At 51.0% G+C, this 15,351-nt stretch overlaps 3 protein-coding genes across 3 annotated transcripts; 2 read left to right on the forward strand and 1 right to left on the reverse strand.

The window, feature by feature from the left end:
* Positions 1-1,118: 1,118 nt before the first annotated feature.
* On the reverse strand, positions 1,119-2,363 carry PSV08DRAFT_213108 (uncharacterized protein; the record flags this gene model as incomplete). Its single annotated transcript, XM_014219307.2, has 2 exons — positions 1,946-2,363; positions 1,119-1,890 (listed from the first exon to the last, which is right to left on the reverse strand). Exons 1-2 carry the CDS (start codon positions 2,209-2,211, stop codon positions 1,119-1,121), a joined length of 1,038 nt encoding a protein of 345 aa, XP_014074782.1. The 5' UTR covers positions 2,212-2,363.
* Positions 2,364-3,206: 843 nt separating this feature from the next.
* On the forward strand, positions 3,207-8,340 carry PSV08DRAFT_367065 (lysosomal acid lipase cholesteryl ester hydrolase precursor; the record flags this gene model as incomplete). The annotated part of the gene is made up of 6 exons (XM_014219306.2): positions 3,207-3,867; positions 3,920-4,233; positions 4,295-4,428; positions 4,482-4,962; positions 5,489-5,716; positions 6,262-8,340. 6 exons carry the CDS (start codon positions 3,207-3,209, stop codon positions 8,338-8,340), a joined length of 3,897 nt encoding a protein of 1,298 aa, XP_014074781.2.
* A 2,679-nt stretch (positions 8,341-11,019) lies between these two features.
* Positions 11,020-14,098, forward strand: PSV08DRAFT_345832 (uncharacterized protein; the record flags this gene model as incomplete). Its single annotated transcript, XM_066092776.1, has 3 exons — positions 11,020-11,206; positions 11,256-11,505; positions 11,551-14,098. 3 exons carry the CDS (start codon positions 11,020-11,022, stop codon positions 14,096-14,098), a joined length of 2,985 nt encoding a protein of 994 aa, XP_065949905.1.
* Positions 14,099-15,351: the final 1,253 nt, after the last annotated feature.

Here is a 15,351-nt window from a genome sequence, read left to right on the forward strand (position 1 = left end):
GTTTATGTCTTTGCATAGTATTGTGAATACATCCATCTCATGCATGAGACAGATGGTAGTGAACAGTATTTAGCGCTGGAAACATCGTGAGGTAAGAATGCCTGAAAGATTCAAATGATACAGATTGAGGGTTGAAAGATGATCTGCGGAGTATCCTATTGCCAGCGGAAACTTTTCGTCCATTCTCAGAATCAGCAATCGGGATGCAACATTCCAGTTGAAACGGTAAAGGTCTCTACTTTACTTTTTGCATACTATGATAATATGAAATATCCGATATTTGCCTTCATAGTCCCTACATCCCTTACTCATGTAATCATCAATAGCCAATGTCACGCCCTTTGGCAATAGGCACTCTCACAAGATTTTCCAGCTCATGTTGGGTGACAGCCGTTGTTCTGCAATTATGAACCAGTTGAAATGTTCGCATTACAAAGCTATTTTGCATTGATTTCTTGGGACGCGACTCCCCTGGAAATCTTGGCCAATACCTTGATGTGACGGCACCGTGAGCTGAAATACTCAGTACAGCTCGTGCAATTTCTACTCTGGATTAGGCAATCCAGTCCTGATGATTCTACAGGGTCTCCAGTATATGCAGGGCCTTTGAGCCCTGCTAAAGGCGATGGAACGCTGAATTCAATATACCATCGAAACAGCGCGTTGAAAGAAGTGCTGTGGTACTGATCTGCAGAGGGCCAGTCGAGGAAATATCGCAACTGATCGGAACAATGGTAGAAGGGAATGGTACACACGGTAACTTGTAGCAAAAGAAGGGTGGGATGACTTACAAGAAGGTAAGTGGAAGGTGCACGGAGGGGTGAGGGCGAAAAGGGTGTACGTTCTGGAAGCGGTTAGTAGTACGTCTCCGTGATGTCATGTAGCGAGCGACACGTATCACGCGTCGAAGCATTTCATTTTGTTTGCATCACGTTTTTCAGCGCGGATAAAATAGATATGGAATCGATTTTACGAGCGACAGATAACTAGATATGGAGTGACCACAGCAATGCAGAGTATCCCTGACGTAGCTAGCATGAACTGCTTGAGACGCCTTTGCTCAGTCTCCTATCTCACATGCTCTAACGACTTTGTCCTCAAACGCCTTCCTTCTCACATTAGCTCGTACTTTGTGATGCATCGTTACCCCCACCCTCCTCGAGGTCGATAGCTTGATACCCGTTACTCTCCCAAAATGGTTTCTCTTTTCTCTTTCTGTCAGTCAAAGAAGCCGTCAGCCCGCAAGGATCGATAAAAGTCATCCACCAAGGCATATCGTCCTTCCAACCCGGGCCCTGTAACTCAGTCCGACCATTCTGTGCTATGTATATATGGTAGTCTTCTGGCAAATAGTGACGTGGATGCCGGTAGTTCCATAGTACAGAGTTTACCAGCATGGGACTTGCCTCGAAAACCCAGAAGAACCATTCATACCTCAAGACAGGTGAGAGTTTCTGAGGATCCCAGTCCGATGATGACTGCTCATAGATGGCGGTGGTTCCAAAGTGTTCGATTATGCGGTAAACGGTCCGAAAGAGGATGAGCATCATGCTCAAGTACAGTGTCACGAGCGGGCCTCGTACTTTGCGCGTGGTGATGCCTCCCCTTATGCATCGTGCATGGAAGATGCCGGCGATGATGCAGAATACGGTTATTACACCAACCTGCAAGACGAGTGATGCTTTCAAAAGCGCATCTCCCCTCTTGATGTATGACTCGGGGAGGTTTGGGTTTGCCAGCCAGGCAACACCGATACCATTAAGGACTTCGACAATGCCGGAAACAAAGCCAAAGGTAGTCAGAGTACGGCCTGGATGGAGAGGCGAGTAGTAAGGGACGTAGTAAAGGATGCGCCCAAGTACATGGTAGTTGGCTAACTCAAGGATGGGGCTGCCTCATGGTGTCAGTCTTGGAGGATCCGGCTCGAATATCAGTTATCACTTACGGAGCGCAGTATATGAATGTAGTGCTCGCAATATATACATTGACGTCTTTGTAATGAGTTGCGCCGTAGGATCGAAGGGCGAATCCTGCAGTGAAAAGAAGGCCACACACGGGATGAAGGCCTGTTACCTTCCATGCTTTGTACTTGATACATTGCCATACGTGAGTGATTGTAGCGACCGCGAACCAAGCCGTGAACATTGGCGGAGCCCAATTCACTGGGTCGTAGAGGTAGACACTACCCGGGATTATCTCACCGTTGCTCATTGTCAGAATGGATGAAAGACTCGAATGCTGATGAGGGCAAACGCCGGCGATTAAGCAAACCTCATTGCTCTTATATCCCGAGTAACAAATTCAGCATGCGGACAGCCGCTGTGAGATAGCCCCACTGTTGTACATTGTCTCAAAAAGGCTTATTGCCAGGCCAAGACTGATGGAAAAGGTGCGAAGCATTCTACGAGCGTACAATGCTCAGGCAGTTGCAACCAACGAATTTGCGGCCTTATGGTAGTTGCAGAGTTGTTCCTTGAACAGGTTAGGATGGTCATGTGTGGCTGTGTGGTGATTTTGACATAATTATAATCGCGAATAACCAGGCATGACATGCTTTTAGTGGACTGAGTACTACGAAGCGAGCTGTATGCGAGTCGCTTATTATTTCTCAACTGGGAGGTTCGTCATGGTGCCTCCCGCCAGTGCCTAGAAAGTGCGCATAGGATTACTCCACATTTGCTCATATTGATGGAGATTGATGTGAGACACGAGCGTTGAGTGGCTACGTAGATATCAGCAAATGCACCATAGGCTTGGCGATCGACATATGCACAGCCTCTTACATCCAGACATGCTTTGTCGAACACAAGCAGCAAGCGCTTAGGGTTCCACCAGCCTCACAGCAACTGAGTAGAGTCGCCCCCACCGGCGTCACCGATAGAAGTAAAGCTGAAGGCCCCTTGTCACGTAAGCAGGCAGATTTAGGCTAATCCCAACACGGCAGTAACGATGGCCAAGTATTGGGGGCCAGTTATCAGTGCTCATCCTCGGCGGGGCATTGCATCTCTCAGCCACAACAACGAGATCCAACTCTCTGTGGTAATAAGAGAGCAAACATGCTCGCTGCGGCGTTGAGTCTAGCCCTGTCGCAACAGCCGCAACCGCACGTCTGGGTACCTCGAGGTCCAGACTAAGCCAGGCACATACTAGGAGACATCAGTGCTCCGCCTGCATCGATAGCAAACAAAACACTTCGTCGAGTCAATATGAGCTTGCCCGAAAAAGGAGAAACGAAAGCAACCAGACAATGCTGGGAATGCTCGAAACGCCGCCTTGTATGTGATTGCACGCTACCCCACTGTAGAAAGTGCCAAAAAGCTGGACGGCAATGCTCTGGCTACGACGATACAAAACCACTCCAATGGGTTCAGACAGGCATGGTGACTTCAAGACGGAGAAAGAAGAAAGATAACAGTCCGCCAAAAGTATACGTTGCGACTCCAACGTCGAGCCAGAATCGGCAGATGTCGTCTCAGGATGGTGGATCATCTGAGCAAGAGTTCTATGGACGCATGTACGAGAACGATTACATCTGCGAGCCGGTGGATTACGAGGACGCTTTGATTTCGTTCTTTCAGCAGCAGGAGGGTGTACCCAAAGTTAGCGCGCCGGAACTGCACGTATCCGCGATCAAAATGACGGCTTGCGCTAATGAGGCCGCTCGGATATTCAAGACTTGGGGAAGGGCGAAAATTGAAGATGTCGTCGAGAAGGGATTGCATGACGAAGCCGCAAAGATACTGCGATCGAAGCGAGACCCTCTTCGGCGCTTGAAACGCTTAATAGTCGTTCTACACAAGTACGAGGTGCCAAACTACGCATATCTGGCTAACGAGACGTCAGACGTTGTTCAGGCTGTTCAGTACTGTAAGTGTATTTCCAAAAGTCAATTAGCAAGGCACACGGCTCACAGCTCCAGACAATGGCAAAATTCGAGCGCAGTACAAGGCCTACGGGGAGCTGGTACCCAATCCCGCCATCGTTGTCTTTCCCCCTCAAGTGCTGCATCTCCTCACGCCAGCGATACACCACACGCTAGTGTGCATATCCCTCAATCACTTTGTCCACACGCAGCCATCTGGCGCCGATCGCGCAATCACAAGCATGAACCGATCAAAGATTTATCACCACCGAGGCGCCGCCTTGCGATCACTGAGCGAGTACATTGCACAAGACAAGACCAGGTGTTCGGACATGACCATCACCAGTATCCTGATGTTCATGTGTCTGGAGGTATGTTGATGAACATTGTTTGGGTAAATAGTGGGGGACATGGGCTAATGCTTGGATATAGCTCCAGAACCCTAGCTTCACGGACTGGCGTTCACATGTCAACGGTATGAAGCGGCTGATTGACCTGCGGGGCGGACCAAAGCAGCTCATGAAAGATGCCCCTCATCTAGTGCCATCACTAGTGATATACCTACTGTAGGTACCTTGGGCTCCGTGCATAAGCTCTACTGGCTAACGCAAGCGCCTAGCATCATCTCGCTCGCCAACACATGCAGCCCATCGTGGGACCAAGTCGACATTACAGGCGCAAACGGGACAATTATCGAGGACTTGAGCAGCGTCTATGATCTCATCTTCCCGTATACACTATGTCCTCGGGAGCTGTACATTGAGATACTCCAGATTGGCCAGTTACGTAGCAAGGCATCCGCGGCCATGTTGTTATACGATGCCGATCCAGCACATGCTCTGGAGGCGCATGACCTGCTTGCTCGTATTGATGCATTCTCTCCCGAGGACTGGGCGCAGGCCGGACCCCTTTACTCGGAATGGCTGCTGCTGGGGCAGATTTACCAGGCTGCGGTATCCCTCTACTGCAGCATGTCTCTACAATCGCTGACCGTGCTGCCGCCGAGCTTGTCATTGCAGAAGGCGCAAGAAGAGAAGGGAAGCGTGCTTCTGAGTAGTGTGCGCATTGCGCTCCAGGATCCCAGGATGGCCAGACATATGGTTTGGCCTCTGGCGGTGGCAGGGGTCGAGGGTATCCATCGCAGCGAAGCGACAAAAGACTGGATTGAGGCGAGTCTGGGAGATCTTAGCAGGCTGCTGGGGACGAGCTGTCCGCTCAAGGCGTGCGCAGTGTTGAAGAGATACTGGAAGAGCGGGGTACCGGGATGGGATAGCTGCTTCGACCGGGCATACGCGTTTATCATCTAGAGACCCAACCGTCACGTCCATGTTCCACGCAATCTGTGTGTATATGTATGTGGAGGGGTGTATTGGCCGCAATGTAAAAGATTTACTATACAAAGAGGAGCCGCAATGGCAGACTCTCTTCATAACGCCGAACCATGCTGTTTCGCTCTCGTTCCTTCGTGAGTGATGTTGAGCATCGACCGAGGCACGCGATGAATTTTTTTTTCCATCCAAGTGTGCCCCCTTGCCCAACTCCCAACTACCGCTCCAGCCCTTTGTTGTCTGGATCTTCATCACCCTTTGTCTCCTTGACGCCCTTGTAGGGGCGGCCAGCATAGAGCATGTATCCCTTCTCTTCGATGGTGCCTGCCTTCTCGTCGGCCTCGGCACGGCCCTGGCCAAAGGCGCCCGTCTCCAATTGGCCCTGGACAGCGATAGGCCTGTTGCCACGAAACCGCTTGCGCATATCGATCATGCCTTTTTTGCATTCTGCATAGCCCTTTTGGAGCTGCTGGCACTGGGTGGGGAGGGTGTATTTGAGGGGCGGGCGCAGACAGTCGCCGGGCGAGTGCCGCTCAACCATTATGCAGTCGCTGTTTTGGAGGCAAAAAGCCAGGGCGGCGCCTGCAATTGGGTACGTTAGCCGCCCGAAGTTTCACCATGGCGAGGAGAAGGAGGCCATACGGATGTCTTTACATGACTGCGGCATCGTGGTTATCAGCAGACGCGGCGGCGACAGCGAACGACGTGGAGGGATGGCAGTGGAGCACACGGCAGCCGTGGCATCCAGGCCATGTGCGCCGACGCGGCGCGAGGCAGCCGGGCCCGGTACCGACGGCCGTTAGCCAGGCTTGGGCAAGATGGGCTGTCACATGTCAGAGAGCAATCCCATGGCAGTGCAGTAGTGTCGGTCAACGTCATTTTTTTCCCCATCGCACACGGCTCGACGCCCATGGGCTGGGCCACCGTCTTTCCCAGACAGGCTCAAGCTTCGACGTTTCTCAGGCCCCGGCGCGCGCAGAGAGGGGCTATGCGTTGGCGTTGCAGTCGACTGAGCCTTTGCCCGTTGCCATAACAGTCTCGTCTCGCTCGTCCTGCCGCCGCCCCCTCAAGCATCTCGCTGCCACCGCCATCGCCATGGCGCTGCATATTCCCTTTCTCTCGCGCCTGCACATCCGCGAGTACATCGCCTTGCTCCTGTCCATCTCCCTCATCATCCTCGAGTCCTTCATTGCCGTCATCACCCTCGCCCTGCCGACGCCCATCATCAACTTTTGCTACCGCCTTACCCGCCGCCTCTTCAACTACTGCTCCTCGCCCTCGTCCAAGCGCTCGCGTGACAAGAAAAAAGCCGTCTGGAGCTCCATTGCCAATGCCTCCGATTTTTCCGAACTGTGCCAGCTCTACGGATACGAATGCGAGGAGCACATCGTCCAGACGGGCGACGGTTACCTGCTGGGCTTGCACCGCCTGGCATGGAAAAGGGGCGAGGAAAACGTGCGAGTCAACCCCCGCGACCGCGCAAAGGGCCAGAAGAAGAAGGTTGTCTACCTACACCATGGCCTCATGATGAATAGCGAGGTATGGGTGTGCCTGACGGCCAAGGAACGATGTCTGCCCTTTGAGCTGGTAGAGCGCGGCTACGACGTCTGGCTCGGCAACAATCGCGGCAACAAGTACTCCAAGAAGAGTGTGCATACGCCCCCGACCTCGAGCAGCTTCTGGAACTTCAGCATGGACCAATTCGCCTTCCACGACATCCCCGACTCGATTTCATACATTCTCGAGACAACCCACCAGCCCTCTCTGTCGTACATTGGCTTCTCCCAGGGAACCGCTCAGGCTTTTGCCACGCTATCCATACACCCAACGCTCAACGAAAAGGTCGATGTCTTCATTGCGCTGGCGCCAGCCATGTCGCCCAAGGGTGTTGCATCTGGAATCGTCGATGCCTTTGTAAAGGCCTCCCCAAACATCCTCTACCTCGCGTTTGGCCGCAAATCCATTCTTCCCTCGACCACCATGTGGCAGTCTATCCTGTATCCACCTATCTTTGTCCGTGTGATTGACAAGTCTTTGAAGTTTCTTTTCGGATGGACTGCTAATAACATTTTGCCTGAGCAAAAGCTCGCCGCGTATCCCCACCTCTACTCCTACAGTTCGACCAAGAGTGTAGTGCACTGGTTCCAAATCATCCGCAACGGCACGTTCCAGATGTACGACGATGATGACTCGAACCCAATCATCTCTAACCGATCCAAGTATTACAAGGTTGCCAAGTTTCCCACTAAGAATATCAAGACACCTATTGTGCTGGTCTACGGTGGGTCGGATAGTCTGGTTGATATCAACATTATGTTGAAGGAGCTCCCCTCTCATACAATCGCCAAGGAGATCCCCCACTACGAGCATCTGGACTTTTTGTGGGCAGAGTCTGTCAACACTCTGGTCTTCCCACATGTTTTTGAGTATCTGGAAAAATTTGCAGTCACGGAAAGCGAGACGGCCAATGGTATTAAAGAGAAGCGACGGTCACCAATCACATACAGAAGTCTCCTACCGGGAATCGATACTCTGCCTGAGCAAGAAGGATACGACGATGTAGGAGACGAAAGGAAGGTAGCTTCACCCACCCTCCGACCCAGGCGAGGCTCTCCCCCAACCCGACGAGCAATCTCCTACCATGGCCCATCCTCAGCTGACAGTCCCTCGGTGATTACCAGCCCCGTTATAGCGTCCAGAATGTCCTACCCAGCTGCCTACAAGATGAATACGGAAGAAATATTCCCATCCATCCGCAGCAGAATCATGTCGCCACCTCCGACAAACCGAGTCTCACTCACTTTTGATTCCCCCGAAAACTCGCAGACCACCGCCCAAACCTCAACATCTCGCCCCGAAGGCTGGTGGTCCTCCGACGAAGTTGCCGGCACCGACCCCTCTCAATCTACCACCCCGGCGAGTCCCACTCCCGCCAGGCGACTCAGCATCGGCAGCCAGCAAAGCACAAAAAGTATGGCGGGCAAGTTTGGCGCCAAAGGCATCACCGTTGGCGCCAGCAAGGCCGTCAGCGCCGTATCAGCGGGCGAGGGCATCGGCGAAGGCCACAACGCCGGCACCACCGAGAACAAGAAGCAGCGTCGCAACACACTCAAGAAGAAGCAGCCACCTCCCTCTCAGCCTTCTAGCTGACGTTCGCGGAAACGGCCTGCTGAAAAAAGGAGGCTGTTTTTGAAAAAATTGATACGGAAATGTCGTATGAAGTAAGATGAGTGAGAGGTAGAGAGAGGAAGGAAGGGGGGGAACGATTGAGGGGACAAACCATATCGCATTTTTTTTTTCTTTGGTTCTCTCTCGTTCTTCCTCTTTCTTCTCTTTGGATACGGCTACACTGTTTTTTTTATCATAGACTGAAAGGGGATTGTTTTTTTTTGACTCCCCCATTTTGCCCTCCACCCAGCGTTTTTTTTTTTACATATTTATATACATGTCCTTCTCTCTCTTTTCATGAGTCAGGAACCAAGAAATTTCAAATCATTGCCAATAATCTCTTTTAACCTTTTAGGCCTCGTGTTATCTTTTTTTCGATGTCTTTATCTACCAAGACTGTCACAAGTGACTGTTGAAAAATTCGGACTAGATTGCTTGTTCAGCTATTCTTGTTCTCTCCATCCGTCTTGACGGGATCCTCGTCCGTTATATCTCTCGCGTATGAATAGCCGGGTGCGTTAGGTTTGATCTTGATGTGTGCCAGCTTGCAACGGGCAAATGGCCGATAAACGACTCAAGTCGATCCTTTCAACCCTGGAACTACGGACTCCCGACGTTGCGAACAATACTGCCCTGACTAGTCAACAGCGGGCGCATGCAAAGTGTTTGGTTTCACACCTGACTGAGTCGCACTTTGCTCCTTCGGCATAATTCGCATCCTATTTCGATAGTTGGGTAAGGCCGGTGGGATGCAACTTTTTTTTTCCTCTTTTTCTTTTCTGTTGATATGGGGGGATTTGGTTGGTGGTAAGAGTGGGTGGAGAAGGGGGGGTTGTTGACTCTGGGAACTGAGGGAGTGACAGGTTGGGGGTTCCGAGGTTTTGCCTGGATGGTGGGGGCTTGGCGGGGGGAGATTGCGAGGTGGTATTGCTTGTCTTGGTTGTGGTGATAAGTGATTCTGGTAATGGATGTCCACGTTCTTTTCGAGACTTATTTGGGGCTAATCATGTGTGGAGGTGGCCAAATTGACATTTCCGTAGATAACGGTTAACCACGATCTCTATCTCTCTTTTGTTGATTTTGCGTTGCACGTCAATCATGTGATCTCACGTCTTTTCATCGCATGTTCACGCTTCGAACGTCTACTCCAACTAGACACAGCTATTCTAGACTCGTTTCGCAATTCAGCCCAACCCAACCCAATCCCCCAATCTCTCTCTCTCGTCCCCTTTATGCACTTGGCTTCCTCGCAGAAAGACCTAATCCAGGAGCGACATTCTACACAAACCCGTATAGCCACAAGGTGGTATCGCAGGGGTTAGCATCAATATTCAGCCTCACGACTCACAACTCCCAAGCCACAAACACATAAAATATGCTTGATCGGAGGTGGGGAGAGGTACTGCTGATACCATTGCACACCAGGATCACCATCTCCCCATGCTCTAATAGTTCAAAAGCCAAGAGAAGGGGGAAGGGTAAGGGAAGGGGGGTTACTCAAACTGTCTCAGCCCCGTTGCTAAACTCAGTTTAGCGCACAAACCTGAGGCATGAGCACCACCGACGCTTTTTGGTGCCTCAAACACTTGTCGTGTCTCATCCTTTTCCCCCACCCCCCCTTTGCCGTTGCGCCGAGCCCGTTAACTTTTGTACTACCCAAACACTCGTTTATAGGGTCTTTCCCTTTTCCCGCGCGCAAGTGGCGGCGGGACCATGGGCGCAAGTGACAGGTGTAGCGCTGCTGTGCTACGGGGCCGAGAACTTTAGACGACGTTTTTTTGCGACGCACGATGCCGTTAGGACACTCTATCTCGCACGTTCGCACGTTCGCGGGCTGGTGTGCTATTTTGCATTGAAGGAGGTGGGGGGGGGGGGACTTGGGAACCGGCCTTTGCGCACCCTTGTTGTAGTTGCTACGCACGAGAGTTGAAGAATGAGCATGTGGAGTGCGTATTTGTGTGTGTATGCATTGCACAAACTGCTCGTGACGACGGAAAAATCGGATAGGTAGGCGATACTTAATGCGTCCTTTTAAGGGAAAACTAGGCTGCAAGGAGTACTTTGCGACATTGTATTGCCTAGATCTCACTCCACGGTTCTTGGTAGGGGTTGTGCAGCCGTTGTTCCTGGCTAGCAAGAAACGCCTTGGCTATTGCAGACTCCTGCGGGGGCCCTGTCCCGATGAAGGAATTGGTGGGCTAGGCTGGGCCTGGTCGGTGATGTGATATTATAGGAATCCTATAGTTATGTACTTCCTGCCCTGACCCCGGCGCAGTCTTCTGACTAGCTGATTTACTTCACTTTCTTTTCGAGTCGTGGGTTGCGCATTGTGTCTCTTCTTTCGTTCGGTCGTTCGTTCGTTCGTTGCATTTATTATCGTGGTCTCTCGCTGGCGAGTATCTAGTTGGTTTGATATTTTGTTTTTTTGTTGTAAGATTTCTCAGACGCTCTTTTGCACAATAGCTTTTGTGTTGGTCTCAGTCACTCCTTTTTTTGATTTCGTGTATCGGCCTTGTTGCGCCTTTTGTTTTTTTGTTTGTTACACCACCACAGTCTCTCTTTTCAGTTACGTCGAGGTCGAGGTTTGTGCAAGAGTCATCGCTTCAAGAAATCCTTCTAACCCCTCTTTGGATTTGTTGAGTGCGTACGGAGCGCACCAATATGCATTTTCTACACGCGCTTGTCGTCGTTGTTGCGACGTTGGGTAACAATGTCGATGCGATTGCAGAGCGCGGCTTGGAAGCTAAACCTCAACGCGTGTTGAGGGCCGCGACGAAACGGTCCGATCTATATCGAAGAAGCGTTCGCATTACCAAAAAGTTTGAGACGGAGATGGCCTATGTGGAGAGTATGTTGCTTACTCAGGTTTATGCGTACCCAGGCTAACGATTGATTAGATGAGAATGCCTGGAGCGATGCCTCAACTTTTGCTTCCCAGGTCAAGGTCAGCTCACAGAAGCCAGTCTTCGCCCTCGAGGAGCATGAACATCACTTGAAATCCGTCGAGTGTGGCAAAGATGCTATGAAGTTGCATTTTGTTGATGCCTCGTCTGCCCGAGATGCCCGAGCCGCCTATGGCGAGGACGGTGGCTTGATCATTACTTCACATAAGAGTTGCAACGACGAAGGCGAGCGTGAAGTTTACCGGTAAGTTGCATGTCTTCCTAAGAGATCATGCCCTGACAGTCCCAGTGTCACCGATGTATCCTTTGCCGAGGATGGAGAAGCACTCGACCTATCGGTCAAGAAGACAACATGGCGACAGGCCTTTGACCGCATGAATGTAACATTCGGTCACACCACTGACGACCACATCGTTCGCCGCCATGCCGATTTTGCCATGACCCGGAGCAAGCGCCAGAACAGGATTGCCATTCCCCAGAACATATCAGAAGACGTCAACACTGCTCTCTTCGACTTGAGTTCCGAGATAGTCGACAAGACCTTTGCCTCGAAAGATTTCCTTGAAATTCTTGGAGCTGTAGTTCCCCTTCCTGAAGACTTGCCCATCGCCGTCCCCATTGAAATCGGCTGCAAGCGATGTGCTACCACTGGACAGTTGGCACTCAACCAGGGTGCTTTCAACATTGACCTATCGCAAATCGACCTGATCCCCGACATCTTCCAGGGCGGTGACGACGGAAAAGAGATTGCGAGCGTTATCTCTGGCGGTTTTGTGGAGCTTGTAGCTACTGGTGTAGGTGCACGATTGGATCTATTTGCACGACCATCTGCCAACGGCGCGTTCGAAATTGCTCTAATTCAACTCCCTATCGCTGGATTTGTCATTCCCGGAATTGGAAATGCAGGCGCCGTCTTCGAGCCCAGGATCGCGTTTGAGTTCGAAGTCAGCGGCGGGCTTGAGGTCAACTACGGACTCGAACTCAATGTGCCAGAGAACTCTAGGCTTCGGGTCGAGCTCACCGACCTCGGTAGCAGCAGTCTTGTTGGTTTCCAGGACACCACTCTTACTGCTCTGCCCGTCACTGTCAACATTACAGACGTTGACGTTACTCTTGGTCTTGCCTTCAAGCCCACCATCCCAGTTGGTTTCGACTTCCTCGGCCAGTTATCAGCGGAGGTCACTGCTACTTTGGACCTACCTCGCCTGGATGCAAAGCTCTCGACCAACATTGCTGAGAACTGTGCTAGTGGCGACAACGCCACTAATCCATCTGCACCATATGCAAACAGCACTACGCAATTGTCTCCCGATCTTATCCAGCTGGGCCCTATCGCCTTGGTTGAAGCCAACGTCTCCATTTCCTGCGATGTCAGCTTTAACGCCTCGATTCCGATCCTGCCACCACCCTTCAACTCCGTCGGGGTTGCACGAAACATCTTCAAGGCGGAATTCCCTCTTGTCTCGGAATGCAAATCGCCAGAGACTGCTTTCGATAATTCATCGGGTATTGCCATTCCTGCACCCCCGGTTGTTGCACCCCCGGTTGTGAGCGAATCCGTCGCCCCGGAGACTCCGGCAAATGCTACGAATGTGCCAGTTTACACAGTCCCAGTGGTGAACTACACAATCTCTTCAACGGTAGCCATGACTACCCCTACCACTCTAAGTAGTGTAGTCTACGCAGCTCCTGTATATACAGCTGCTCCTGATGGTTTAGCTAGTACAAGCTGTTTAACTACCCCAAGCTATACAGCTTCCCCAGACGTGAGTGCGACGACCAGCATGACGAATGCGAGTATATCCACAGCCCCGTATCTAAACATTTCCGCTAGTTACACTAGCGTTAGTTACCCAGTGCCTCCGGAACCGGCTTCGACCACCTTAATGGCCAGCAGCAGCAGCAGCAACAGCGCGCTCACAAGCTCTTATGTCAATTCTAACTCGACGACGATGATTAACTATTCTATTCCCGTCATGTCGACGTCGTGCGAAAGCAGCTCGACTAGTACTAGCGTAATCACTACCACGTCCTATATTACTTACGACATCTCAAGGACGAGTACGACGTCAGCTGCCGAAGCACCGACACTAGATGCTGGATTCTCTTTCACTCTCTTCTCAACAGTTACTCCAGAGGCGGTTGCTCCAACGAGCATGGCCGAAACTTCATCTATGGAATCTGAACTTCCTGTTGAGACTTCGTCTGCATCAGAGTCAACATCTACACCAGAATCTACGTCTATGCCAGAGTATATGTCTACCCCGGAATCCATGCCTGCCTCTTCTTCGCCTGCTCCTCTTTCTACTTCATCCGAGGAGCCTGCACCTTCGACTTCCTCGCCTGCTCCTGCTATGACTTCATCGCCCCAAGAGTCTACGGTACCCTTGCCGTCTTCTACTCCCGCTGTTTCTTCCGCTGTTTCCACTGTTGTCTCCTCCGCTGTCTCTCCGTCGTCTTCTACTCCCGCCGAGTCCTCCACTGCTTCTCCCTCGGAATCCGCTCCCGCTACTTCCTCAGCCTCCTCTCCATCCTCGCCCATCGCAACACCAACCCCAATCGGCTCAAGCCGACCATCCGCATCGCAAACACCATCGCCAACCTCCCTGGTGCCATCACCACCACCACTACCTTTTATGAGCGGCCCGCTCCCCTCACTAGCAGCCACGCTCAGCGAAGCCCCCGGCTTCTTGGTCCCCACCAATGCGAGCGCCCAGCCTGTGGTGCAGACAAGCATCGTGCCATTTACCGGCGCCGCGTCGCGGGGGGTACAGATACCACATCTTGCCAGTATCCTGAGTGTGGTAATTGGGGCCGTTGGCGTGTGGTTCGTTTAATAGTGGTCTTGGTAGTTCAAGAACTTAATAATTGTCATTCGCGGTTTTATTCACATTTGCTTCTTTCAATTCGGGATACCCCCCTTTTTTTCTATCGCTGTTGACGATTGGTTTTTTTCTCGGTTCGGTGATCAATATTCTATGAAGGTTTATCCTGGTTCTAATGAATTTGATGAGGGGTGGGCATGGGTTGCATGTATTATAATAGTGTCAATAAGAATTGGTGTTGTTTTGTGAAACTTCAGTACGGAAAGACGGTCAATCAAGACGATGTTTTCGCAAATTCTAGACTGTTTTATTCCGCAGCTTATATCTGGCTACTTCCAAGCAATTATGTGTGTTATTGTTACAAGTGCCATGATGTTCATCCTTCTCGGAATACCTTTAGTACACAAATGATGAGTCCCGCGCTACGTAGTACGTACACCTACGTACGTAAGCCTGGCCGCTTTACACGTAGGCTGCGCCTCCTTCTCAAACCCTTCTGCGTGACGGGCTGCTCACTCTTACACGCTCTGCTAAACCTACAGTGAGTTACCCAAACACAGAAGATGTTTTTGCGTGAGGAATTGCTCTCCCATAGCTGCAAATATTGTGTTGTGGATTCCAAATTTAGCTTGAGCTTTGAGAGGCACCATATAATTCGTTTCCATGAAACTATTTTTAAGGACTGCTATTGGCAGCAGCTTGGATATGCTTCACTGGAAATGCCCTTACAGGAGACGCTAAGGCTCACTAAATCACCTTATAAAGACTATTTGTTTCTGGAAAAAGATGATACTGGTTGCCTCGGTGACATTGGCTGGGTTGAATGGATAATTCCAAGTCTTGGCTCGCACTCATAAGATGGATTCGAGATGCAAGGCTTACTAGTGACTAGATGACACCAATACTGCCTGCTCGCTGGATGATAAACGTCGGATGAATCTGTTTTCCGAAGGCACATCGTCAACTGATAGCTTCAACATCGGAAGGAAGTGTATAAGTGAATGTGAGTCGAAATATGGACCTTGCAATACCAAGGATCGGAATGTAGAATCACTCAAAGGAATAAGATTTCTCTGCATTTACAGTGATATGATCAAACTAGAGGATTCGTCGAAACCAGCTTGATATGCATGCTTGAGCCACTGCTGGGCTAGTGGAGAGAACCTCAAAAGAACACAAGAAAATAAGCGCATACATATGGATCTGGGAATCTTAATCGAGAATCTTCTACAGACTTACCAGGAGGCCGTTATTGTCGGTAAAGA

Source organism: Bipolaris maydis (assembly GCF_028858645.1).
Source record: "Bipolaris maydis strain C4 unplaced genomic scaffold PSV08scaffold_1, whole genome shotgun sequence".
In the NCBI taxonomy this organism is placed as follows: Eukaryota; Fungi; Ascomycota; class Dothideomycetes; order Pleosporales; family Pleosporaceae; genus Bipolaris; species Bipolaris maydis.